At 44.8% G+C, this 26,813-nt stretch overlaps 1 protein-coding gene across 4 annotated transcripts in view; it reads right to left on the bottom strand.

Annotated features, from left to right (window-relative positions):
- PLA2G6 (phospholipase A2 group VI) overlaps positions 1-26,813 on the bottom strand; it is a 64,147-nt gene that overhangs the window by 35,900 nt on the left and 1,434 nt on the right. For 3 of the 4 annotated variants that reach the window (XM_063074667.1, XM_063074669.1, XM_063074670.1), the window contains exon 2: positions 17,820-18,207. In XM_063074667.1, the coding sequence (XP_062930737.1) occupies positions 17,820-18,118 (299 nt within the window). In that variant the 5' untranslated portion in view covers positions 18,119-18,207. The remainder of the gene's footprint in view (positions 1-17,819; positions 18,208-26,813) is intronic. The other variant, XM_063074668.1, reaches the window with a different exon arrangement.

Genomic DNA, 26,813 nt, shown 5'->3' with positions numbered 1-26,813 from the left:
TAATATTGGGGGACCTGATCATATCTCTCAGCATTGGACAGATCATTTAGACAACAAATTAACAGAGTAACCATTATTCTTTCAGAAGGAGAGAAGAAATCTAGGGCAATTAGAGGGGGGAGGTAGAGAGAATGGGGGAAGGGGAGAGATTGGACAAAGGCATAAAGAATAATTATGATTTGTAACAATATATATGCTAGTAATATTGATTTAATCAACATATCTCAATGTTCAACCCCCAAAATATGTATAATCGATTTTGATTCAATAAATAAAATAAATTTTAAAAAATAAAAAATAAAAAAATAAAAACGAGATATTGAAAGAACAGGGAAATGTGTATTTTGTAATATTATTTTAAAAGCCGGATACAAACTATATATGATACAATGTGATCTCAACTGTGTAAAGAAAAAAAAAGACTGGAAGGAAATGTGTCAAAATGTACATGATTGGAAAATAATGAAAAAAAAATTTAAAAATTCAGTGTGGTCCTCTCAGATGAAAAATTAAAGAAAATTTTTAAAAATGTGCATGATAGTATAATAAATAATTTAAATATTCTTTATTTCTGTAGTTCCTAAATTTTCTATAATGAGCATATATTATTTTTATAATTAGAAGAAAAGTTTTTTTCCATTTTTAGAGCGTTGAGTTTGAGTCCAATTTAGTTGAGTCTATTAATTGATGTGTGTCCTTGGGAAAACCCTTCCCCTCTCTGAGCCCCATTTGAAGATGTGACTAATTGTACCTGTCCCACCTAGCTCAAAGAGGTGCTGTGAGGCTAGACAAGAAAGCGAGGTAAAAGCACTTTTAAAACCTTCACAATTCCACGTCAGTGATGGTTCCTTGAAGTTCTGACCAGAGCTTTCAACACAGCAGAAAGTTTTGTCTTACACATCTCTACATGCCCAGAGGCCAGCTGGAGTCTAGGGGAGGTAGTGCCCAGACAGTGTTGGTCCATCAGGGCCAGCCTGTCCTACCCAGAGAGTGCAATCGCTCAACAAATGTCTACTTGAGCATGTGATCTGCACTTGGCACTTTTACATGGAGGGTAAATTAATGAACAAAAGGCATAAAATGCCCAGCCCTCCTGAAGCCTATTCTTACGGGAGAGATCAACAAAGTGAATAAGGTAAGAAAACAAAATGAGAAAGTACATTAAGCAGACTATCAGGTAGTAAGTGCTATAGAAACAACAGCGTAGGAAAGGAGGATATGAAGGAAGCCAGTCCTCATTCCCCTTGGCTGGTTTATGGGTTTTTTTTTCCATCTCACCAACCTCTCAACATTGGAGCACTCCACATCAGATGTTGCTGATATGTCAAATATAATGACAACTGAAAATTGATCACTGGTTTTGGCATCATGAAGGCATGAGTGACCTTGACAAGAGTACTTTTACTGGAGTGGTGGGAACCAAAGCTGACTGGAGAGAGTTCAAAAAAGAATGAGATGTGAGAAACCAGAGACAGCACATGTAGACATTTTTGAAGAGTTCTGCTGCAGAGGAGAGCAAATAAAGAGAGCCATAGCTAATGCAGAAAGTACAGTCAAGCAATTGAATGCTGATGGGAATAGACTGAAAGAAAATAGGATCTCTCTGAGGACTTCCACTTCCATTAAGGCAGGAAAGGTCATGAGAAACTGACCATCTACTGGGGACAACCAGAAATGCTGGACAAAATATTAAAAAATCTGCTTGAAAGCACTGGATACCTAATAAGACAGGGGTGAATCACCAGGCTGGAAGGAACAATGAGAACCCTGGAACCGAGCCCAGTGTTCAGGGCGGCTGTTGCTTGAGAGGATGGGGGAGAAGCAGCTAAATGAACAGCCTCATGGGGTGCATGACACAGGGACTGGTGTCTAGGCTCTGCCAAGGAGAGTGCCCTGATGAACATCTCTTACTTTGGGTTGCGATCCTGAAGGACTACAGCCTAGGAATAAGGGTGAGCCATACACAGGCTCTTACAGAGACCACAGCTCGGCCTCAAATAATCTCAGTTCCAGAAACTGGATTGAGGTTATCCTGATTGAAAGTGCTCCCGTGTACCTGGGAGAAGCAAACATAAATCTGCTCTGAGAAGGAAACATCAAACTAGGCTTTAAATTATTTCTATAAGCATATTTGAAAATACAATGTCCTGCACATAATCAGAACTCACAAGGCACATGTGCATATAAGACATGAAAGAAAGCCAACTGGACTGGCCAATTAGCTCACTTGGTTAGAGTATGGTATCAGTAAGACCAAGGTCAAGGGTTCATATCCCCATGCCCACCATCTGCCAAAAAAAAAAAAAAAAAAAAAGAAGAAGAAGAAAAGAAAACCAACAGAAATGATATCTCACAGAAACAGATTTATAAATGGGGGGCTATAAATACTGAAGTTCTCTGACATAGACTTTAAAATAACTGTGATTTCTGTTGCTTATGACAGCAAAATAAAATAAAATGAAATAACTATGATAACATCTAAGAGGATAAAATGATAAATTTAGAATTTTGGCAAAGAACTTTAAACTATAAAAAAATAATCAAGTGGGAATTACAGAATTAAAAAATACAATTGCCAAAATTAAGAACTCAATAGTGAAGTATAATAGCAGACTGGACAATGCTGAAGAGAAAACTAGAGAGAAGGAATATAGTCAGGAATGAGCAAACAGAATAAAGCATGGAGAGACAAAAGGATGGAAAATACAGGAAAATAGATAAGAGACACAGACTATACAATGAAAAGGTTTAACATACATATAAGTGGAGGGCCAGAAACAGAAATCACATGAAAGCCATATTTGAAAATTTTATGTCTGAAAACTTTCCAAAATTGATTAAAACAAAAAACCCAAATAAACAGTATTTCACTGATTTAAGATACCCTATGTGCCCTCCCTCCCCACAATACATTCACCCTTAGGTACCTTGAGGACGTTTAAAACATGGCCCCTAAAATTCTTTGACCGTCTTCCCACTGAGTAGTGGGAATTTGTATTTCTTTACCTTTAATTCTGACTCTGTAACTGCTTTACCAATACAATATGGCAGAAATGAACAGAATATGGCAGTTTCCAGACCAAGGTCTTAAGAGTCTGGAAGTTTCTACTTCTTTCTCCTGGGACCCAGCCACCATGCCATGGGAACACTGAAGAAACCCATAGAGAGGACTCTTGGTCCAGATCCTCGGCCCTGGATGAACTGCCAGCCAGCAGGAAGCATCAACTTGCCAGTTGTGAGTGACTCACTTTAGAAGTGTATCCTGTGATTCCACCCTGTTTTCCCCAGCTGATGCCATATAGAGTAGATTGGAGCCTTTCCCACTGAATTGTGCTCAAACAGCAGATATGCGCCTGGCAGAGCATGGTGCTGAAAACACCTAAGTCAAGGTTCAGATCCCCATACCAACCAGCCACTGCACCACCACCCCCAGTCGCAGATCTGTGGGCTAAATAATTGTTTTAAGCCACTAAGTTTTAGGGTAGTTTGTTACACAGCAATAACTGACAATGATACATAGTGTTCAACATATTGTAACATAGCAATAACTGATATATGTATCATACAGTAACTGCTAAAAGCAAGGAGAAAATATTTTAAATAGTAGAGGAAAAAGTTATCTTCAAAGGGCAACCATTAGAAAGACAGCTGGCTTCTCAACAATGGAAGCCAGAGATAATGGAATGACATCCTTAAAGAACTAAAAGAAAATAAATGCCAATGAGAATGCTATACTCAGCAAAACAAACACACAAAAAAACCTTCAAGAATAAAGTTAAAATTAAAACATTTCACTAGTCAAACAAAAAACTCACAGATTTTGTCATTAGCAGACCCACACAAAAGGAGATACAAAAGGTTTTTCTTCAGGTAGAACGAACATGATCCCAGATGGATGGTCAAAGAGGCATGAAAGAATACAGAATTATGCCATGGTAAATATGTGGGTGAATCTAAATAAATATTGATGGTACAATGTCTTCATGGGTTTGTAATAAAAACAGACTATGTAAAAAAACATGGCATAGAAATCTGGAAGGAGATACATGGAGTTAAAGGGTTCTACGAGCCTTTCATTGTTCTGGAAGAGGCTAACAACCAATTATACTTCAATAAACCAAGCATGCATGTTGTAATCTGTAAGGTTCCATCAAGAACTATGAAAGGTTTCAGATTTGGCCCTATGTGTAAACTAACAAGTTAGCCAGAGTTTCACAGACTCTGGTAGAAGACACAAGATCCCTGAGTCAAAGACAAAGGGCAATTTATGACTCAAAGCAATAGCAGTAGCCAGAGTATCAGAACTGGTGCCAATTCCCTGGGATCCAACTCCCACAGGGTGACATAAAGAGGGTCAGGTGACACTTGCTTATGTTACATTACAAGAGAGAAACCCTGAGCTTGTAAACCTGAATCTTTTATAATTGGCAATAAGCAAACCTGTCTAAGCTTTGCCCACAGGAAGACATTAACCTTATTATAATAAAAAGTAAGCAAACCTACCCTCTGCTTTAGAGGGACACCCTACCTCTATCTTTCAAGGCTGTTTGCTATACAAACATCCTTGAAAAGATATCCTGGAACAAAGGTAGCCAGTGTCTCTGCTAACAAGATGTACAGAAACACGAGAGACCCATGGAGAACTGTCTCCCACTAAAAGATAATAATAGAGTATATAACTTCCAAGCTAATATAGGAAAAATGGAATAATAAGAAAACACTCAGTCACAAATTGCAAAAGCAGTATGCTAGGTGAAAAAGCCAGACTTGTAAGACCACATGCTATATGATTAAAAGGCAAAAATATAATGATAGAAAGCAGATCAGTGTCTGCCAGGGCCGGGATGGGTGCAGGGGACTTACAGCAAAACAGCATGGAGAAAACTTGGGGAATAATAGAAATTATCTTTTTTTTTTTTTTAAAGATGACCGGTAAGGGGATCTTAACCCTTGACTTGGTGTTGTCAGCACCACGCTCAGCCAGTGAGCAAACCAGTCATCCCTATATGGGATCCGAACCCATGGCCTTGGTGTTATCAGCACCGCACTCTCCCGAGTGAGCCATGGGCTGGCCCCAAAAATTATCTTTATCCTGATTGTGATGGTGGTTATGTGGATGTGGTTTATCAAAACCCATCACAGTACAGTTTAAATTGGTAAATTTTATTTTGTGTAAATTGTTGTATCTCAGTAAAACTAACCAAAAAAGACGAAAAAATAAAATAAGAGGAAGAAAAAAGAAAGCAAATATTAAAGTGGTAGATTTAAACCCTAATATGTAAGGATTACATTAAGTACAAATAGACTAAATATTCTAAATAAAAAATATGAAATAACAGACTGGATAAAAGAAAAAAGACAACTACACACTTTACAAAAGTAAAAGTGTAAGGAAATATACAAATACAAGCCAAAAGAAAGCTAGTGAAGTTATATTAATATTAGGCAAAGTAGAGTTTAAAGCAAAAAGCATTACTAGAAACAAAGGGACAATTCATAATGATAACAGTTTCAATTCACTAGAAAAATATGACAATGTTAAATTAATGTGAACCTAAAAATAAAGCTCCAAAATAAAGTCAACCTTGCCAGAATCAAGAGAACTAGATAAATCCATAATCAAAGTGAGATATTTTAATATCCTATTATTTACTAACACAAGCAGATAAAAAAAAATCCCTACTGAATGTAGAACAATTAGTAAACTTGACCTAACAGATATACAATGCCTTAGTCCACTTCAGCTGCTATAACAAAATACCTTAGACTGGATAATTTATAAACAGAAATTTATTGCTCATGGTTTGGAAGGCTGGGAAGTCCAAGTTCAAGGTGCCAACAGATTTGGTGTCTGGTGTGGGCCCATTCCTTGTAGATGGAGAATCCCATGTGTCTCATATCGTGGAAGGGGCAAATAGACTCCCTCAGGCCTCTTATAATGGCACTAATCCCATTCATGAGCATGGAGCCCTCATGACCCAATTACCTCTTAAAACCCCACCTCTTAATACTATCACATTGGGGATTAAGTTTTAACATATGAATTTTGGCGGGGACACAAACACTCACACTACAGAACCATATGTATAACAGTTCTCCAACCAACTACAGAATACACATTCTTTGCAAGCACACACATATAAAAATTATAAATACTGGACCTATGCTGGTCATAAAGCAAATCAGAACATATTTTAAAGACCTGAAAATATTTAGACTATGTTCTCTGACCACAATGAAACTAAGCTAGAAATCAATGGCAAGAATATTGACTACAAATGGTCCCATATGTTTGAATTTCAAGCAAGATACATATAAATTTATCTATGGTTCAAAGAAGTCATGACAAAATTTGGGAATTATCTTGACTCAATGATACTGCAAATATCACATATCAAACCTGTATAATGAACTTCCACTTCTGATTACAACAGTAATTTATATTGGAAACAAATATAAAGGTAGGATAAAGTTTAAACAATTATTTGAAGGCACTAGAGAGAAAGCAAATCATGCAAGGCATACAGAGTCAAGATTTTGGAGAAGGAAGCACACTGAGGCACTGAGGTAAGCCCCACATTTCTATTTTTTCACTCAGGACACTTTGGGATCTGTGGTGCAGAATATAAAGGCCAAGTGTAAAACTGCAGCCTAGTGCTTCCAGCATTCCTATTACGCTAGGCAGACAAACACTAGCATTCAGAGCTTCCAAGATGGCCAGAGCTTGAGGGAATCACAGAGAAGTGGGCCCAAAATTCTGCATACAGTGTTTCCTCCTAAGCTATGCAGAGCAATATATCAAGAAACCAAACAGAAAACAGCAGCAGGGAGGACAGAGAGCTGAGCAGAAATTTTGGCAGTTTTTTAGTACTAGGGAAACAGAGATTAGAATTCAGGACCACCAAAGTAGAAGTACTTTGGTAAAACACAGGCTTTCAGCTGAGACTTAAGAACTGCTTGGCCAGCTGCCAACAACAACAACAACAACAACAACAACAACAACTGCTACCCCTAGAGTAAAGATTATGACCTAGCAATGACGGCAAATTCAATACAGACCAACCTTAACAAAGCCTAAAATACAGCCTTAACTAAATCTTCTGAAGAACATCATCTATAGCCTCATAATTTTTTTATATACAATATCCAGCATGTAAACAAAAATTACAAAGTATGTCAAAAAAACCCAAAACAAAACAGAACGAAATGACCAAAGAGGTCCAAGAAGAAAAAGCAGACAATAGAAACAGAAACCACAGTGATCCAGATATTAATGTTATGAAATAGAGACTTTTAAAAACCTAATATGTTCAAGAAAATAAAAGATAAAAATCTATAAAAAATAGTTGATTGGACATTTTAGAACTGGAAAATATGGTGACTGAAATTAAGAATTACACAGATCAGTCTAATAGTAGACTAGGCTAGTGAAATAGGTTGAGAGAAAATACCTCAACTAAACTACAGAAAGAAAAAGGCTAATATAAAAAAGATTAAGAGACATATGAGAAATGGTATAAAGGTTTAACACAAGTGCATCTGGAATCTCCAAAGGAGAGGACAGAGAGAACAGAAGCAATAAAAATATTGACTGATAATATTCCAACCTGATGAAAGACATCAAGATACAGATTCAAGAAGCTCTACAAACCCCAAATACAAATATAAAGAAAGAAACCATCTGGGTGCATAACAGTAAAACCACAGAATATAGAATACAGAGAAAATCTTAAAAGCAGCAGAGGTAAAAAAGACACATTACCTTCAAATATGCAATAAGACTGACAGTTAACCAGTGACTGAAACAATGGAAGTGAGAAGACAATGAAATGACATCTTTAAATAGATAAAAGAAAATAGGGGCTGGCCAATTAGCTCAGTTGGTTAGAGTGCAGCCTTATAACACCAAGGTCACAAGTTGGGCTCCCCATACCAGCCAGCCACCAAAAAAGAAAACAAAAGAACTGCAAGCCTAAAATTCAATTCAATGAAATTATATTTTAAAAATAAAGGTAAAATATAGCTGTTTTCAGACAAACAAAAACAGAGAATTCACTGCCAGCAGATGTGCACTAAAAGAATTACCAAAAGAGTTCTTTAGGCAGACAGAAGACCATCCCAGATGGAAGTATGATAATGCAGGAAGGGATAAAGAAAAATGGGAAGGGTAAATATGTGGACAAATCTAAATGGGCTGTTTATAAGAACATTAATGAAGTTTGGAGGACATAAATATATAGAGAGAGGGGGAGAAAGAGGGAAGGGGGAAGAAAGAGAGGTGCCCCAAACATTATTTTTTATTTAATAAATAAATAAATAAATATATATATATATATATTTATATATATATTTCAAATTCAAATACATATCAATAATAGCGCAAAAGGCAATAGATGGATAAATGGAATAAAATGGTTCAAAGGTTTTTTGCACTGTCTGGGAAGTGGAAAAAGTACGAATTTAAGGCAGACTTAATAAGCCTACCTTATAAGTCAAGGATGCATATTATAATCTTTATAACTACTAAAACACTAATAAGACAGCTAATGGACAGGAGAAATGGGGGAAAACTTGATTAATCCAAAAGAAGGTCAAAAAGGAGGAAAAATAGGACAAATAGAAAACAAAGAGCAAGGCAGTAGACTTTAACACAAATATACAAGTAATTACTTTAAATGTAAATAGATTAAATACTTCAATACAAAGACAAAGATTGTCAGACTGAATAAAAACTAGTTCTTATAAGAGATAACCATATGTAAAAGGATACAAAAATACTGAAAGTAAAAGGAGAGTTACCATATAAACACTAACCCAAATAAAACTTCTGTACCTACACTAATATCAGACAAAACAGACTTTAAAGCAAGAGATTCATAGAGGGGCTGGCCAGTTAGCTCAGTTGGTAAGAGCACAGCCTTAAACAACAAAGTCAAGGATTTGGATCCCAGTACCAGCCAGCCACAACCCCCCCGCCCCCCAAAAAAGTAAGTTTAAAAAAAAATAGTATTCATAGAGCTAAGGAGAGACATTTTACAATGACAAAAGTCAATTCAACAAGACGACTGATAATTTCCTATGCATGTAATAATATAGTCTTAAAGTATATAAAGCAAAATCTGACAGAAAAAGAAAAATAAATCCAAAATCATAATTGGAGATTTTAACATACCTCTCTCGGTAACTGATAAAATAAGTAGACAAGAATTCAATAAGGTTACAGAAGAGCCATATAACGCAATGAACAAACACAACCTAACTGACATTTACAGAACACTATAGCAGAAATCTGCAGAATACACATTATTTTTAAGTACACATAGAATATCTACAAAAGTAGACCATTTGCTGGCTTATAATGCAAATCTCAATAAAATTCATAAGGCTAATAACATGGAGTTTGTTCCCTGACTACAGTCAAATTAAGTAGTAACCCACACAAAAAGATGACTAGAAAATCCCTAAATGTTTGAAAAATTAAGCAATACACTTCTAAAATCCAGCGTCAAAAAAGAATTCACAATGGAAAATGAAAATATTCTTAATTGAATGATAAAAATACAGTGTTTAAGATGCAACTAAAGCATTGCTTAGAGGGAGACTATATAGCTAAAAGTAAAAAAATCAATGATTTAAGCTTTCATCTTAGAAGATAGAAAATAACAGCAAATATGGTTAAAAAGATAAAAAGAAAAGAATACATAAATCAATGAAATAGAAACTGGGTATACAACTGGGAAAAAAAAGCCAAAAGTTAGTTCTTTGAAAAGATTTAAAAAATTAGCAACCCCCTAGCAAAACTAAAAAAATAGAGAAAACACAAAGTACCATCCCTTCAGATCCTTCATATATTAAAAAGAGGATATTATGAACTATGCAAACAAATTTGACAACTTAGATAAAATGGAAGAGTTGCTTCAAAACACACATACCAAAACTAACCTCAGAAGAATGAGAAAATTTGGTAATCCTATATGTTAAAGAAGTTAAATTCATATTTTAAAAGCTTCCCACAAATAAACTCCAGGCTCAAATGGCTTGCTTCACCCATGAATTCTTCCGAATATTTAAGAAAGAAAGAAAACCAATCTTAAACAATTTTCAGAAAATAGGAGAAAGAAGGAATACTTCTCAAAGTATTAAGAAAAAGTAGGACATACTTAAATAGACATGAAAAGCACACCATAAAAGGTAAGATGAATAAATGTGACTTCATTAAAACTAAGAATTCCTGTTTATCAATAAATAACATTAAGAGAATAAAAAAGGCAAACACTGAGTATATGCCTGAACACACATAACCAACAAAGAATATGTATTTGGAATACATACGCCACCCCACCCCCAACACCCTCCTTAAATTCTCTAAGAAAAAGGTAAACTTTATTTTTTAAGTGGTCAAGAGAATTGAGCTGGTACTTCATCGAAGAGGATACCCAAATGGTTAATCAACGTCTCAAAAAGTGCTTGACTTCATTTGTAATCAGGCAAATGAAAAATAAAACTACAACAACATACTTCTAGACACCCACAGAATGACTAATATTTTTTAAACTGACAGTTATCAAGTATCAGAGGATACAAAGTAACAGGAAATCTCATTCACTGCTGCTAGCAAAACAAATGGGCATTATCTACTAAAGCTGAAGATATGTATGGCCTGTGATCCAGCCGGTCCACTCCTAGGTACATGCCTAACAGAAATGCATGCATATATGCACTATAGAAAACTAGAAATAAACCAAATTTCCATCGACAGTAGAATGAATAAATAAAATTGTGATATAGTTATAAAATGGAATTTTACCGCGGTGAAAATGATTGATACAGCCTACATACAAAAACATATATAAATCTCACCAACAAAATGTTGAGCAAAGGAGCCAGACACACAAACAAGTACCATAAAAGTCATGTTATTAGTTACCTTTTGGGGAGAAGAGACAAAAGGGGGGCTTCTTGGGAGCTGCAATGTTCTATTTCTTGACACGAGTGGTAGTTAGAGGTGTTTATGATAAATCACTGAGCTGTATATACTTTTCCAGATGTGTTATAGTTCACTATTTTCAAAAAGATTAAAGAGAAAGGACAGGAGGGGAAGAATAAAGACAACTGAATACAGGCAGTACCTGGAGGGGAAAGGGGAGTGAAGACAAGATTTTTTTAAGGGTTCAGATCCCTAAAAGACATTTTAATTTTTTTTTAAGAAAAAAGAGCACACTGTATAGTAATGGAAAATGTCTTGGTTCAGTTTGTTATAACAGAATACTATAGACTGGGTGGCTTAAACAACAGGCATTTATTTCTCACAGTTCTGGAGGCCAGGAACTCCAAGATCAAGGTGCCACTGGATGATTGGGTTTGTGGTGAAGGCCCTCTTCATGGTTTGCAGATGGCTGCCTTCTTGTTGTATCCTCACATGGCCAAGAGAGATCATCTCGTTTCTCTTCTTATAAGGGAATTAATCCCATTCATGAGGGCTCCACCCTCACTAACTAATCAACTCCCAAGGCCCCACCTCCAATACCATCACACTGGGGATTAGGACTTCAACATATGAATTCTTGGGGGACACAAACACTCAGTCTGTAGTAGAACATATATAACAGAGAGGGCAAAAGCGTTACATAGGAGAGAGGGGAAAGAATCGCTGAGATGTTGTGAAGGGATGAGAGAGGACAATGGCCTCAAGTGGGGGGACCAGCCTTAGCTAGACACACAGATGGTCATCTATGGTGACAACAGGAAAAAAGAACAGATGGGTGTGGAGGTGGTAGACGGGGTGGGGGAGCTGTGGTGGTTCTCTTCTCTTCTGCTTGTTTCTCTTTCTCAGTGACACAGAAGCAAGCCCATAAGCTGGAGTAAGCTTGGAGGGGAGGGGCTAGAGGCAGAGGGGAGAGGTCGTAAACCAGAGAAATGTGGAAAGACTGTCAAATTGCATCACAGGCTCACTTGCAGCTCACATGCAGTCAGCAGGAAGGTGTGTTCCTCCAGCCCTGGTGGAGACCTGGAATCAACTCATGCTGGATTTCACTGAACCAATATAGTGAGGAGACAGAAAAGCAAGAACACAGGCAGTGGCGATACTAGCGGGCCTGGAGTGTAAGCAAGGTAGGAAGAGGCACATGAAAGGGCAGGAATAATCCACTGTCACAGAGGCCAGAGGACCAGAATGAACGAGCTTGAAGGAGGCAGAGGATGGAAAGTGGCGTGCTTGAGACTTGTATTTATGGAAGAGCTGCTGGGACTGGTGACGATGAGGTCCCGGGAATGGCCATATGGACAAGGAGAGGTCAGGAACCAGAGTCAACACTGAGCCAGGGCTCACATCATGAGGATGTGGGGAGGGCCCCAGAGTCATGGATGCCTGCCACGAGGACTGAGAACGTGAGAGTCCAGGCTGAGGGACAAGGAGGGCCCTCCCCCACCTCCAGGCCCAGGTGGAGAAAGTCTGGGAGAGAATATTCTGGAGAAGCTGTAGGGGAAGCAGCGTCCTGGGGGAAAATCAGGTGCGGGCAAGGAGGTGAGAAAGGGATTCGGGGAGATGGCTGTGCATCCACAGGACTCCTGGAGCTGTGTACCTCTTCTTTTCTAGAACTGAGCCCCCAAGACTAAAGCTACCTGGTGTGATCTGAGAAGCCTCCCCCTCTGCCTTGGTGGGGGGGACTGCAGATAAGCCTCAGGGGGTCAATGAACCTCTTGAAACTACAGGCAAAAATGTGTGGATACGGGGCTGGCCAGTTAGCTCAGTTGATCAGAACGTAGTGTTATAACACCAAGGTTGAGGGTTCGGATCCCTGTACTGGCCAGCTAACGAGAAAATAAAAAGTATGGATATGCATTTAGGGGAGGACCGGGTCCTGTGGTACTCTCCAGGGAGACTCAGACCAAAAAATGGCCCAAAATCATGAGGTTGAAGCGTGTCTGACTGCAGTTTTGAAGCCCAGCATGGGCCCTTCCTGTCTCACAGCTTCTCCAGAGTTCGCCTCAGCCCTCTTGCCTTTGCCCGTGACGGGCACGCTCCCTGCAGGGCCCTTTCTCTCTCACCTTCCCTAGTGAGATGGACCCTTTAAGGTCCATCTCTGTTCCAACCACCTCAGTGAAACCTCTTTTGATCCCTCCTGTCAAACACACTACCTTCGGGGATCATGGATTCATTCATCCAGTCACCAAATATTCACCATGCACCTCTAGAGTGCCTGGCTGGACACCGGGCAGTAGGACACGGAAGGGACTCAGCCCCAGGCCTTGCCCTTTAGGAGCTCTGGGGTCTGGTCTAGTGGGGAGACGGATGTGTAAAGAGACACGTGGCAGCTTAAAGCAAGAGGGCTGGCCAGAAGTATGGACGGCGCTGTGGGGGAACCGATGGGAACAAGGACAGGCTCACACAGCAGCGGCAGCCTGGCAGGGAGTCAGAGAAGGGCACAGAAAGCAAAGGGGGAGGCCCACTTGGGGAACATAAGTTTTCCACATTCCCATCATTACACTTATCTCACCAACACTGGGAACAGACCCCTTTCTTGGCTACTGCCTGAGCTCCTCAAGGACAAAGACCTGCCACTTTCAGCTCTGCTGGGTGAAGATGGGCTGTGGGCTGGATAAAGGGATGAATGCACATGCCCCAGGCTCGGTGGCCAGGACTCAGGCCACTCGGCATGTCTAAAGTTTCCTGACAGGCAGTCTTACAGCCAAGTCCCAGTCCAGAGAGTCAGTCCCCTTTAGGGAGGCAAAGATGACATGGCCCCCGTGCTTTGATCATCTTTCCCAGATGCCTGGGAAGTATGGCCCTGTTTCTGCTGAGAGGTTGGCTGGTTTCATCAAATATCATGCGTTACAAGAAAATGTCAGCAGTAGATAATTAATCTGTACCAGGAACAGAAGTAGTGATGCTATCATAATGTACACAGCAAAGCTACAGTGACTTTTAAGGGCTCACTCTGGAAGCACCAGGGCCCTGAACCATGTCAGGAAGGGAGGGCCCAGGATAGCCTGGGAGCATGGAGCCCTGGCCAGCTCGCCAAACTGCAAAGTGGGCCCTGATGTAAGAAAAGTGAGAAGAGGGTTCCAGAGCCAGAATGCCAGGGTTTGAGTAACCCTGCAGCTGACCAGCTGTGTGACCTTAGGCAAGTTACTTAAATTCTCCGAGCCTGTGTGACCTCATCTGTAAGAGGGGGTCCATAATCAGCCTAGACCTCCTGGGACTACTGTGAAGATGAAATGAGTTAATACTTAGACCAGTGCCTAGCAGGCAGTAGTCACTAATTAATGAACTATAGATACTACTGCTGTTGCGATCTGTGTCAGCCAGGGGCGATCTCTCTACCCAGAAGGGCTGCTGTGGAACTCACGGGCCGTAGGAATAAAAGCCAAGGATTCAGAAGATTCTGATTCCACCCCCATCCTGATACTATTCCTGACAGCAGCAATGGCAGCAAAAGAACAAAAGGACCCCTTCACCAGGAGCCTGAGGCTGGGGGTGGGACCTCGCCATCTACTCCAATATGCTTGGAGTACTTTGGGGACAGCCCAAAGCCCTCCAGGAAATGGAGGAGGATGAGACATTTAAAAGGCAGAACCTCAGCCCCGTTATATAGCAAGCCTTCTCTCCATCAACTGCAGGGTGTTCTTGCCAGTGCCCTGAACCCTCATCCAAGGCCTCGGCCCCCTCCCCACCCCTCAGCCCTGTCCCCACCCCACTGCAGCCCTCGCTCCCAGGTCACACCCTCCGCCTTGGCATTACCTTTTTGCAACTCTTCACAACCTCAACTCCTGCACCCTACTCTCCACCTTCCTTCCACCTCCCACTGCCCAGCTCACCCCCTCTGCTGCCCTGGATGCAAGTCTTCCGCCACTCTGGGACATACCGTCAAGCTGAATGAATATGTCACATTCGTTCATCCCACTCTGGTGACCAAGAGAGACATAGCTCCTGCCCTCATGGGGTTTGTGACCTATCAGGAAGACAGGCTCCCCAGTGCAGGGATGGGGTGCTACAGGGATGTACAGCAGAAGCTCCTCCTCTAGCCTGAAAGTCAGGGAAGGGCAAGTAGAAATGAGGCAGGCAAAGAGAGGGAGAGTTTTCTAGGCCAAGATAAGAGCCTGGGCAAAGGTCAGGAGCAGAAGGTGGCCAGAGCTGAATGACAAGAGAGACAGAGGCTCCATCACAGGGTCCTTTTTAAGCCACATTAAGCACTCGATATGTTAAGGAAACAGGAAGCCCTTGAAGAGTTTAGCAGGGAATGACTTGTTCAGATGTGCCCTGAAAGATCACTCCGAGAGCAGCTTGGAAGAGGATGGGAGGAGAGCAAGACAGCAGGCAGAGCGACAGTCTGGAAGGCTCGGTGCCGCAGGAATCCATGTGCACAGTGGCCGGTCCTGGCCTGGAAGAATGCCAGCAGCAGGATGGAAAGTGGTAGAACATCTGGCTTTACATTGGCACGTAGCTGTCTGCACCACACGCTATACCTCCCAGCCTCTCCTACAGTTAGCTGTGGCCATGTGACTAAGTTCTGGGCAATGGGATTTAGGTGGAAGGAGTGAGTGCAACTTCTGAGAAGTGACCCATAAGAGGGAAAGTGCCCTTCTTCACCCCATCCTTCTGCTTCCCTGCTGGCTGGAAAGGTGGATGCAATGGCTGGATCTGGTGTGGCCATTTGGGACCATGTGGTGACCTAGAGAATGGAGGCCTCAACTGCTGTGGCTATCACTTGGAAGAGAGCTGAAATTCTATCCCGTTTAGCCACTATTATGTTAGGCTTGCTGTCACTCAAGCCAAACCTAAGCATAACCAACTGAGCAGCAGCAGCGGACTAAAGACATACATGTGAGAAGAACCTGCCAGAACTCAGAAATGACCTGGGTCTGGGGGTGAGGGAGCCTGAGGACTGAAGGATCACCCTTGGGCTTCTTGGGCTTCTGGATTGTGCAACCATGTAGACAGATGGTGATGCCATTTACCGAAATGAAATGCTTGGGTGGGAGCAGGTTAAGGAGAAGGTGAAAAAGACTCCTGAGCCAAGATAGGCATGTCAGGAATTCTGAGAGGAGATAATGTGCTTAGCTTGAAACCCCCACAATGCTCCTTATTCTGTCCAAATACATGGAAGCAGCACAGAAAGAGAAACAGCTTAGGAACCAGAAGACAGATTGTTTCTTCACTGCTTCCTGTGCAACCTAGGATGAATCACTTAGCATCCTGAGCCTCAGTTTCCTCATCCATAAAATGGGACACTGCCTTCCTTGCCTGCCTCAGTGGGTTGGTGACAGATGTGCTAATGTAACATGTGAAAACATTCTATAAAGTACCACCCTATTAATGGTAGGAATGGCACAGGTGTAGTTAATAAACTGCTGGCAAAGAGGCTCAGGCTTACTGACATAAATCTGGAATCCTGTCTAGGGATATTTACAACTGAGAGGACTTGTTAATTATTTGCAGGTGCAGGGTAGTACAGTCAGGATGTCAGGGCAGGGCATCTCAAAAGTAGAGTAGAGTGGCCCTCCAAGGAGTAGACCCACTGCCCTGGTCAGCTGTGCCTTCCCAACAGCTTTGGCTCAGGCCTGCAAAGGGGTTCTGGAGCTGCAGATTCAAGCCTGCCCCATCCAGGGCAAGTCCTGACCAAGGCCAGCCAGAAGGAGGCAGCTCATGCCCATCTGCACTAGAGTTTTGACTTTCCCTGCTGTGTCAGAACTGGTGGAGCTGGGGTCTCAATTCTGACCTGACTGGCTGAGGCCCTGATACCTGCCTTGCTCTTCTCCTGGTGTCTGGTCCCTGGCTCCCAGCTTGCCATCTGCTGAGACTCCTGCTGACATACCTCCTCAATCTGAATGACCCCCAGCTGCTCCCTCCAGCCTCACTTTTCACCAAAGCCCTGGATGCACCTGGGATCCAGCCAGCGCCCTCTGCCTGCAGGTTCACACCTCCATGCCTCTCCACTTTATTCTACTGAACAGACTCTTCCTCATTCTTCCAGCCACAGAGGAGCTCTCAAGGCCTCGGCCAGCCCACCAGGAAGTGGCCACTCCTTGTGTCCCGTGTTCCCTGGCTGTCCCTCAGTCAGAGCACTCCTCACATTGGCGTTACACCTGTTTGCATGTGACCACCACCAGACTGCATGTTCCTTAAAGACACAGACCACATTTGTCATCTCAGAGGGCCAGCTGGGCCTGGGACTCTGGAGACACTGGAGGTGCTCAGTGCATGCTGAATGGATGGATGACAGGACAGCCAGATGGAAGAATGAACAGAAAAGGGGACATCAGTATAAGCCCAACTCGACGCCATTCTGCCAAGCCCCACTGGCTCCTGCCTTTGGATCCTGGCTACTGCTTTCCCCTTGCCCCAAGCAGCCCTGCAGCTGGCCAGGGTTTGTTCAGAGGGCCTGTCAGGGCTGGACAGAGCTGTCACTTCTTAGACCATGTTGGGACACCCTTGGGCTAGAAGGGAAGGGTAAGAAGCCAGGACAGAGCTGAGGGAACCAGGGTTAAAGCTTACTCCAGTGGGCCTCACCTCTGTGGCCCTTCTCAGCTTCCCTGTCCTTCTTCCTTCCCTTGCTCTGCATAGGTCAAGCCTCCAGGCAGGAAGCAACCCAGTCTTCCATCCCCAGTCCCCTTCCATTGGGACCTTGATGGGCCAGAAAGTGTGCAATCTAGGAAACCCCTCCCTCCACTCCAAGAGCACAGTATCTCCTCTCTCCCACCCCTCTCCAGCCCCTCAGCTGGAGACCCAAAAAAGCTGCTTCTCGGCCAAGGGACATCCAGTCTGAAAACTGAGAGGAGTCAAGGGAGAGAAGTGTGTGTCCCAGCTGCCCAGCACCCACCGGAATCCACTCTGTGAGTTCCTGGGATTAACCAGGATGCAGTCCCAGGTGCGACTGGGAGTGTTCTGGAACAGAATCAGCTGCCCTTCCTCCCGAGCCCGGTCACTCAAGCTGTAGTCGGCCAGAGCTACCTCCTTCACCCGGAATGGGTTAGAGAACAAGGTGGTGACACTACTGAGGGTATTGACCAGGCGGCCGAAGAACTGCATCTTCTGTGGGGCAGGTGGGGAGGCCCCACCGCCTTCCTCCTCGGTCTGGAAGAAAACGGGGTCTCTGGTCAGCTGGGCTCGTTCTCCCATGCCCACCTCACCAAGTGCAGTGGTTTCCTGCACAGGCACCCAGATGGCTCCCCACCAGTGCTGTCGCCTAATTCTGGGCCTGGAGGGACCTGAAATGGAGAGGAAAGAAAGAGAAACACAGTGAGTGGGAGGTAAGAAGGCCTGAGGGGAGTTACACAGCCCTCGGGCCAGGCTGGAGACCTAGAAGGCTGCCTTCCTGTGCTGCCATTGTGCACAGGCAACCTTAACTGCCCACTCCCTGACCCAGCATCCCCAACAGAGACTCAGTTTCCTCATCTGTATCGTGGAATTGTATTGATCAAAGGAGACAGAGACGTGAATGCACATTCTAGGCAGCAATGCCCTGGGCAAAGAGAAGGGTTCTCACTCCTTAAGTTAGAGGGACAATTTTTGGCACTCAAATTGCTCAGCATAGGTCATTTTAATTCCACAAGCAAAAGCAGTGTCCCCTCTCTACCAGACACCGAAAGGGGACAGGATCATATCACACTCCATCAGGGGAAAAGGGACAGTGAGCATTTGTCTAAGTCCTTTGATGCCTGCTACCACTGCTTTCCAGAGAGCTCTGAGACAGAGAACACAAAAATGAGCTGCTGAGAAATGAATGTGAATGTAGACACTTACAGTGAGCGTGTGTTTGGGTGGTAATTTTACGACGCATGTTCACAGAGTCATGGTGGATGATGGAATTAGATATCTTGTTATTTCCTAGGTTCCAGAAGATACACTGCCTTCCTAAGGCACTGCCACCAAAGCCAGGTGACAATAAGCTGGAGGCTGTCCTCTGCCTCTGTGCCAGCACATCACCTGCCAAAAGAGTGCGTCAGACACTGAGGACAGCGTGGGAGTGTGGGCACCCTGGGGGAGAGTGGCCTAGTATCTGAGGGATGCTAGTCCACAGCCTTTTCTGCCCTGGCCTATGTGCTGAGGAGAGAATCAACCTTGCAGACAGAAGGAAGACAAAAACAGGAGGTCTCCAAAGAGTCATCTAAAACGGGAGTAAGGGTCGATGTTAATAATTACACCAGGAGACAATTACTGAACACTTACTGTGCAGTAGGTCCTGAGCTAAGCACTTTACTTGACAGTCTCATTTAATTCTCACAAAACCACGAAGCAGGTGCACTGAGAGCTTGGTGCGGATCTGGAACCAGACCGTGTTCAAATCCCGGCCTCACCACTGACCAGCTGTGTGACTTTGAGCAAGTTCCCCAACCTCTCTATGCCTCACTTCCCTCATCTGTAACATGGGAACCATAACAATGCTTAATAATAGCACCCAGCAGACAGTAAATGTTCAATAAACGTTAGCTCCCTTTCACAGATAAGGAAACTGAGGCTTAGAGAACAATGATGGCAAAGCTCTGAAAAGATTCTGAAGCTTTGTAATGTCCTACCTTTTATGATCAGTAGTAAGATATGGTGTGAGAAGATCGTGATCCTCAGTTTTTCCCTACTGTAAAATGGGGACAGTACTCACCAAACATTTCAGAGAATACTTAGGCTTGAGCCAAGTTTCTTTCCTCCTTCTGCACTTGAGGGCTATGTGAACAGAGGAGCTGGGGTGCCCATGCCCCTCTCCAAACTAGGGAAGAGGGGAAGACCCCAGGGGAAGGTATAGGAATCAGTCCCAGGAAAAGAACCCCCAAACGGGAGGTGTAGCACACACATCAATACGCACTGCAACCATCTTCCTTATGACGCAAAAATGGAAGCAACTTTGACATCCAACATTAGGAAAATGGTAAACTACAATATGTTTACCCGAGATTCCGTGTGGCCATTAAAAGTTGTGATTGTGAAGACTGTAACAAGTAAGGAAAAGCTCGTGCTGTCCTGTTACAAGGCTCATTGACACGAGCCACGACACCACCTGTGCTGTTTTTGCACACTGCAAGCATGGCCCGCAAAGCCCCTGCCTCCCTGTGCAGCCTCCCCTGTCTCAAGCCTCTCCAGCCCCTGCTACGTATTTTCCACCCTGTCCACTCCAAACCACGCACAATTCCAGAAAGCAATACTGTTGCACACCTCCGTGCCTGTCTACGTTGCTACGCCTACCTGGAATGCCCTTTCTCTCTTCTGTCTGCAAAAGCCCTGATCATGCTTCAAATCCAAGCTCAGCTCTCACATCCTCCTAAAATGTTCTTGATGCACCGGCCCTAGCCCCAGGTCCTCTCTCCTTGCTCTGTGCTGCCCCTACTTTCAACACATCTCTCCTATTCTACCCCAGTGTGTTACATCTGCCCCTGCCAAGCTTCCTAATAAAGAATCATACCAAACACTACTGGGCCTTCTTCTGTCTGTGCTCTAGCATTGTCCTAAGAGCTTTACATACATTAATCATTTCATCTACACACCACCCTATTATATTTATTTAACCTATGAGAAAACCAGAAAACAGAGAGGTAAAGAAATATGCCAAAGGTCATACAGCTAGTAGGTGGAGGATTAGAGCCAGATGGGCTGACTCCGGAGTCTGAGCTTCTCAAGAGCAGCTGCTGGGTCTTTTCATCTCTGTATACTCACCCCTAGCACAAAGCTTGGCACTTCTAAAGTTTATTAAAATATAATTTAACTGAGTAAAAATTATGCATAGAAAAAAAAGACTGATAGAAAACACACCAAAATACTGAGTAGATGAGGGTACTACATTTATGGGCGATTTTTTTCTTCTCCCTCTCTTCCAAATGTGACTTTAGTTTCTAAAGAAAGTGGGAGTATAAGCTGAGCCCGTGAGGTTGGCAGCCTGGAAGATGGGGTCACCTGGGGGTCATGCCTGGCTTAGAAAAGCAGCAGAGAGGCTTCTCAGAGGACAGCCCACAGGTACCCAGAGAGAGAGGTGCTCCTGGGAAGGAGGGAACATCGAGACCATCCAGCACCACCAGCCCACTCAGGTTAAGAGAAGGAAGGTCACCACGGGGGTCCACCTGGATCAAAGAAAGATTCTCACCCCCAGAGGACAGACCCCTTCCTCAGTGTCCCAGCCTGTGCACCCAGCACTGGGGCTAGGGGGGCTCCCATGGACTCACAGCAGCATGGCCACTGAAGGGACAGACCTGGCTCTCCTCCAGCCTTCCAGGGTTGGCCTGAGGGTGGAATGACGCAACACAGGGAAGGTGTCCAGGATGCAGGCCCACTGTGGGTACACAAACAGTGGCCATTGTTATCACTATGTGGAAGAAAGGAAATTAAAACCACCAGGCCACATCCTGGAACAATCACAACATCGCCAACCAGGAAGGTGGGGAGTGAGCAGAAAGAGCTTGCACCACGTTTCTCATTTCTGTTGTCCCCCTCCCATCCCCACCTCCTCTGGCCTCAGAACCCAGTTTCTTCCCAGCCCCGCAGCAGGAGGGGGCATGCTGGATGGGGGGTGGGCTGCCCCCATCTCCACAGCTCCCCATCACTCCTCACAGCCTCCTACCCTCTGACCTGCCCAGGGCGAAAACATATGCTTTTACCTACTGACAACTGTCCCCTCCTGCTCCTCACCTGGGCTTGCTTCCTGCTTGCGATTGGCATGCTCATGATGCCAGGGTTATGTGACACAGACCATACACTTCTGGGCACACAAGGCTGCGTCAAGCAGCTCTCAAAAGTCACAAGCAGAAAGACACAAACCCAAGATCTTTTGTGGTGATGGTGGCAATGACACTTCTTGTCTGTTCCAGGCAATTTCCAGGTGCCAATTTTGTCTCCCCTAGAGTGAGACTAGATATTTTCGGCCTTTTTCCTTATCTCTGTTCCCGTCCCCTGTCAAAGGCCCAGCTGGCCTGCTTGGTTCCTCCAGGGAAGACTCACGAGTGGCTGCTGGGCATGATCTCCCCCAGGAGCCACCAGGCAGGAAGAACAAATATTATTAGACCCCCCCCCTTTTTTTCAGCGGCTGGTCAGTAAGGGGGTCCGAACCCTGGAACCTGGTGTTATCAACACTGAGCTCTAACCTACTGCGCCCACCAGCCAGCCCAGCCCCATTTTAAAGATAAAGAAATGAGGCCCAGAGAGGCCTCAAATTGTGGGTGTTCAAAGTGCAAATTACAGAGGGACATGTTGATGTCTACCAAAAATGAAAAACAAACAAAAACCCCTCACTGATATCAGAGGGAGGGAGATTGAAATCAACAGGCAGAATCTTTGATGAGTTCCCTAGAAGTGGCTAGTAGGGTTCATAAGATGAGTGATCACAACAGGAACAGTGTCTGTCTCGAAGCATGCACAGTGCCTTGGGGGAAGGGTTGCCGGAGGAGATGATTCTTGAGCTGAACTGTGATAGAAAAGCATGAGTTCACCAAGGGAGGGAAAGGAGCGAGAACTTGCCAGAAGATAGAGCTGACAAGAACACAGGGGAAGGCAGAGGACAGGGGCCTGCGTGACTATCTGGAAACAACACACATTTTCATCTGGACTGGGCCACTGGAGAGGGGCAGATGTCCAGCACGGAGGGGGCCGTGGTTACTACTGTGACTAATATGAGCACCAGTGCCCTGGAGCCATTGGTCCAGCCACCCGGTAAGGCAAGCTCGAGAGAAACGGCAGTGGAGGAGAGGAGCAGTGGGTCGGTTACAGAGAGTGGCCAGGAAGAACTCAGTCTCAAAGGTCTGGTTCCTCCTCAGCCATGAGTTCCCTGAAGGACCCTGGGCAGGTCTCGGGCAAGAGAGACCTGTCTGTGCCCTCTGGGGGTTGCTCATCTGCCAAAGCTGCCAGGCCAGGCCCCGGACCCCACCCTCTCTCTTCCCTTTTGGCCAGTTTTGTGTGAAAACTGCTCTTCCAGGGACCTGTGTTTTCGCTCTCCTTGGCCTGTTCTATCTGGAATGCCCTCCCCCCACTCCCTGTTCCTGCCGGACCCTCTGCTCGTCCTTCAAGGCCCAGCTGCCCCTCTGAACGCACAAAGCATCAGCTCTGCCCCTCCCAGGACCCTCCCTCTTGGCCTGCACCTGCGGCATTTCTGCAGGCATGCACATGCCCTCTGGGCCACCAGAGGACACAGATCACACCACAGCATCTCCCTGCTTTCCCTGTCCAGCAGCTCCTCAGCTCCTTCCAGCGTGGGCATGCACGCGTCCATGTGAGCTGGCCAGGCCACCCCTCCAGCCACTCCCTCACCCCTGCTCCAGCCAAGCTGCACCATTGAGACCTCTTGGAACACATCACATTCATGTCATGCTCGTGCCTCAATGTACCTCAGCCTAGACTGTCCTCCCCACTTTCTTGTTGTCGTTGTTGTTTTGGCAGCTGGCCAGAAAAGGGATCCGAATCCATGACCCTGGTGTTACCAGCACCGTGCTCTCCCGAGCGAGCTAACCGGCCAGCATACCCCCCTTTCTTAACTTGTCTCAGAGTATGCTCTCAATTAAAGATGTCTAGACAAATGAATAAATCCCTTTTCGTCCTACAAGACTCAGTTCAGGTGCTACCTCATCGAAAAATCACACCCTGGCCCCCCCCCCTCGGCCTGGGTGTGCGAGCTCCTCAGCACCCCAACCACCCAGGGCACACCCCTTGGGAGCACTTCCTACGTGAGGGTGATGGGCATCTGCTGGCTTTGGTTACCATCCCACCACCTATTATTTGTTTTTCCAAGCACCTAGCATGCTCTTCTGGACTGATGGTGGGTTTTCAATATTATGTTTGATGAATGAATGAATGAGAACAAATCAAACAACTGTAAGACCATGGGGCCTGGCACCTCTAAGGCACCCCCATACACACACAACCTTATTACCTTGCAGGTGGTAACGGAGACCACACATCCCATTCCCCACCCCCTCTGAGCTGCCAGGCACCTCTCCACAACAGGAAGGTTGCGCTCAAATCCACGCAGTTGCTAACTGCTCCCGAGGAGCTCACCCCTGTGCCAGGAGAACCTTTACCCAGCACCTGTTATGCTTGGCGAGTGGCACTAAGTGCTGGGACTAATCCCTCCCAGGCTTTGGTCTGGAAAGTTCAGCATTATATACTATCAGAGTGCTTAAAGCTGAGCTCATTTCTACTGCAATCAGGGAAACCTCCTCAAGCCCTCTGCTTCCTCCTTGACTAAGCCAAGGCCAGCGGAGCAGGTCAGCTGCCCAGGGGGTACGTGACAGGATCCCACAGGCAGTGGGCCAGGAAACAGACCTCACAGGACTGGCCACGTGGGGGATTCTAGGAGCACACACAGGACCACCCGAGGTGGAAATCAGGCACAAACCCTGGCTGCTTACGACAGGATGTCCCATGACTGGAACAAATGCTGGATGGTCCTGGCAGCAAGACAGTGACACCCTCCTGAGCAGCTGACGCCCCTTCCCACCCCTCCATGACACAGCAAGCTGAGAACACAGGGTCTGATTGAACACCACCTACCCTGACCACAGTGGCCTTTGTTGCCATCCCTCTCGTCCCCAACTTGACTTCATTCCTGCAGCTCTCACCATGTGCACTGCCCAGCACATGAGCGCATCACCACACACTGGCCTACGTCCTCTCACAAGGCCACCACAATTTATGGCTGGCACAATGTTTTCACATCTGTTAGCTGCCTCCAAGCTCACAAAGAAATAGGGAAGGTTTGATCATTATCCCTGTTTGGCATATGGAGAAACCAATGCCTAGAGAGAGGAAATGGGGGTCTTGCCTGGGGGCTAGATTCATGCTTTCTTCCTCTGACTCCTGAACAGTACTAGGCAAAGGGCCTGGCACATAGTAGGTGCTCAATTAGTGTGTGAGGAAAGACTGAATGAAAGTAGGAGCCAAGTTAAATGTCATTTCTACCTCCCATCTGAGCCTCTGATCTCCAAGGCTTGCCTCCCCCAAAATATATCCCTCCAAATGCTCACTCTGACCCCAGCTCCCTTGAAACTCTTCCCTGAGGAATGAGGAATGGGAGAGGGCTCACTCTCATCCCCTTATGCCCCAACAGCACTGCTACCTTCATCCAGAACCTGCTGAGCACGGGATGCCTCGCCAAGTGTTTGAGCACTTAATCCTCATGACACCCCTAAGAGAAGGCATACTTCTCTCCAAACTACACACAGGAAACTGAGGCACAGGGAAGTCATGTAATTTGCCAGGATCTGAACCCAATTAGTTTGAATACAGAGGACCAGCTCTTAATCCTCAAACTGCCTTCAGGAGAAAGCCTAAATGGGAAGTGGCTGAGTGAGGCTGGATTTCCAGTCTCTTGTATTCCAAAAGCCAAGGCCCTCATCTAAAAATATGCTGCTGTTCACATGAGCCAGAGCAAAATGTCCTTTCAAAACAGGAAAAAGTGTCTCTTTCATTCACTCTGCTTGGCTGGACCACAGCTGGAGGCAGACTGCCCCATAACTGTTGCTGGAGCTCCCAAGGATGTGAGACGTGGATAATTTTAAGAGATCTTTGAACTGATGGCATGGTATGGGGTGGCCCTCTTTATGATTCACTCCACAAATATTTAGCAAGGACCCGTTGTGGCAGGCATTGTTCTAACTGCTGAGGATACAATAGTGAACAAAACAGACAAAATCCCTGCCTTCCTGGAACTTATTTTAGAGAGGTTTACAAACAAAAAATAGGCAAAATATATACATAGGGTTTTGATACTGATTAGCTGCTGGGGAGAAAAATAAACCAGAAAAGGGGGACAGGAAGTGTTAAAGGGACACTAAAATTTTAGACAGGGTGACCAGGGAAGTCCTCACTACAAACTTAACCTTGAATAAATACCTTAAGGAAGAGAGGGCAAAGTTATGTGGACATCTAAGTGAAGAGTTTTCTAGGCAGCAGGAAAAGCAAGTGCAAAAGTCCTGGGGCTGGAGCATGATCGGTGAACAGCAAGGAAGCCAGAGAGGTAACAGGGGGCCAGGCATGTGCAGTGAGGGGAAGCCACTGAAGGGCTTCAAGCAAAGCAGAGTGACAGTTTAACAGATCACACTGACTGGATGTGCGGTGAGAAAAAGAGAGGCATCAAGGATAACCTCACAACTTTGGCCTGAGCAACTGAAAGAATAATACTGCCATTTCCTAAGATGGGAAGAGAGTGAAAGGGTAGGATTTGGTGGAAGGTTGAGTAAGAGATGGAGGGGATGGATATCAGGAGTTCAACTCTAAATCCTTTAAGTCTGAAATGTCTAAGTTTGGGGTGCTGAGTGAGTAACCAGATATGGGAATCTATCATTCAGGGGAAAGGTTTCTACTGGAATGAGGTTGTAAATTTGAGGGTTGTCAGGGTAGTGACAGTACTTAAAGCTGTGAGGCTAAGTGAGATCACCAGAAAATAAGGAAGGACAAAAAAGAGAAGAGGCATGTAAGGTATGACCCTATAAAAATCCGCTATGAAAGACACAAAACACGCTCTCCCAGGGAGCCACCCTCTACAAAGTGAAGCTCATAACACGCCCTTCACAACAGATACTCACCTACCCACGCCCGCACACCCACCCAACGCATGTGTGTGTTCACACGTGCACACACACAACACAGTATATTTAAATTCCTCCTTCCTCTGTCTCTTGGTGATGTCATTCTACTGAATGAGAAGGAAATTTCCTTTTGGGCATACTGTCATCTAACAGGAAAGTAACTCATAGAAGGGAAAAACAAATGCTCTCGCCACTGAGACAACACAGCAATCACAGAGGCTCTGGTGTCACACGGCACTGTATTCAGATTCCAGCTCCAACCCATTGGTGTGACCTCAGGCAATTCATTTGCCCTCTCTTCCTCATGTTAAATGGAA

Source organism: Cynocephalus volans, chromosome 12 (assembly GCF_027409185.1).
Source record: "Cynocephalus volans isolate mCynVol1 chromosome 12, mCynVol1.pri, whole genome shotgun sequence".
NCBI classification, from domain to species: Eukaryota; Metazoa; Chordata; class Mammalia; order Dermoptera; family Cynocephalidae; genus Cynocephalus; species Cynocephalus volans.
Note: the sequence above shows the minus strand (reverse complement) of the source record. Positions and strands in the feature narration are given on the sequence as shown.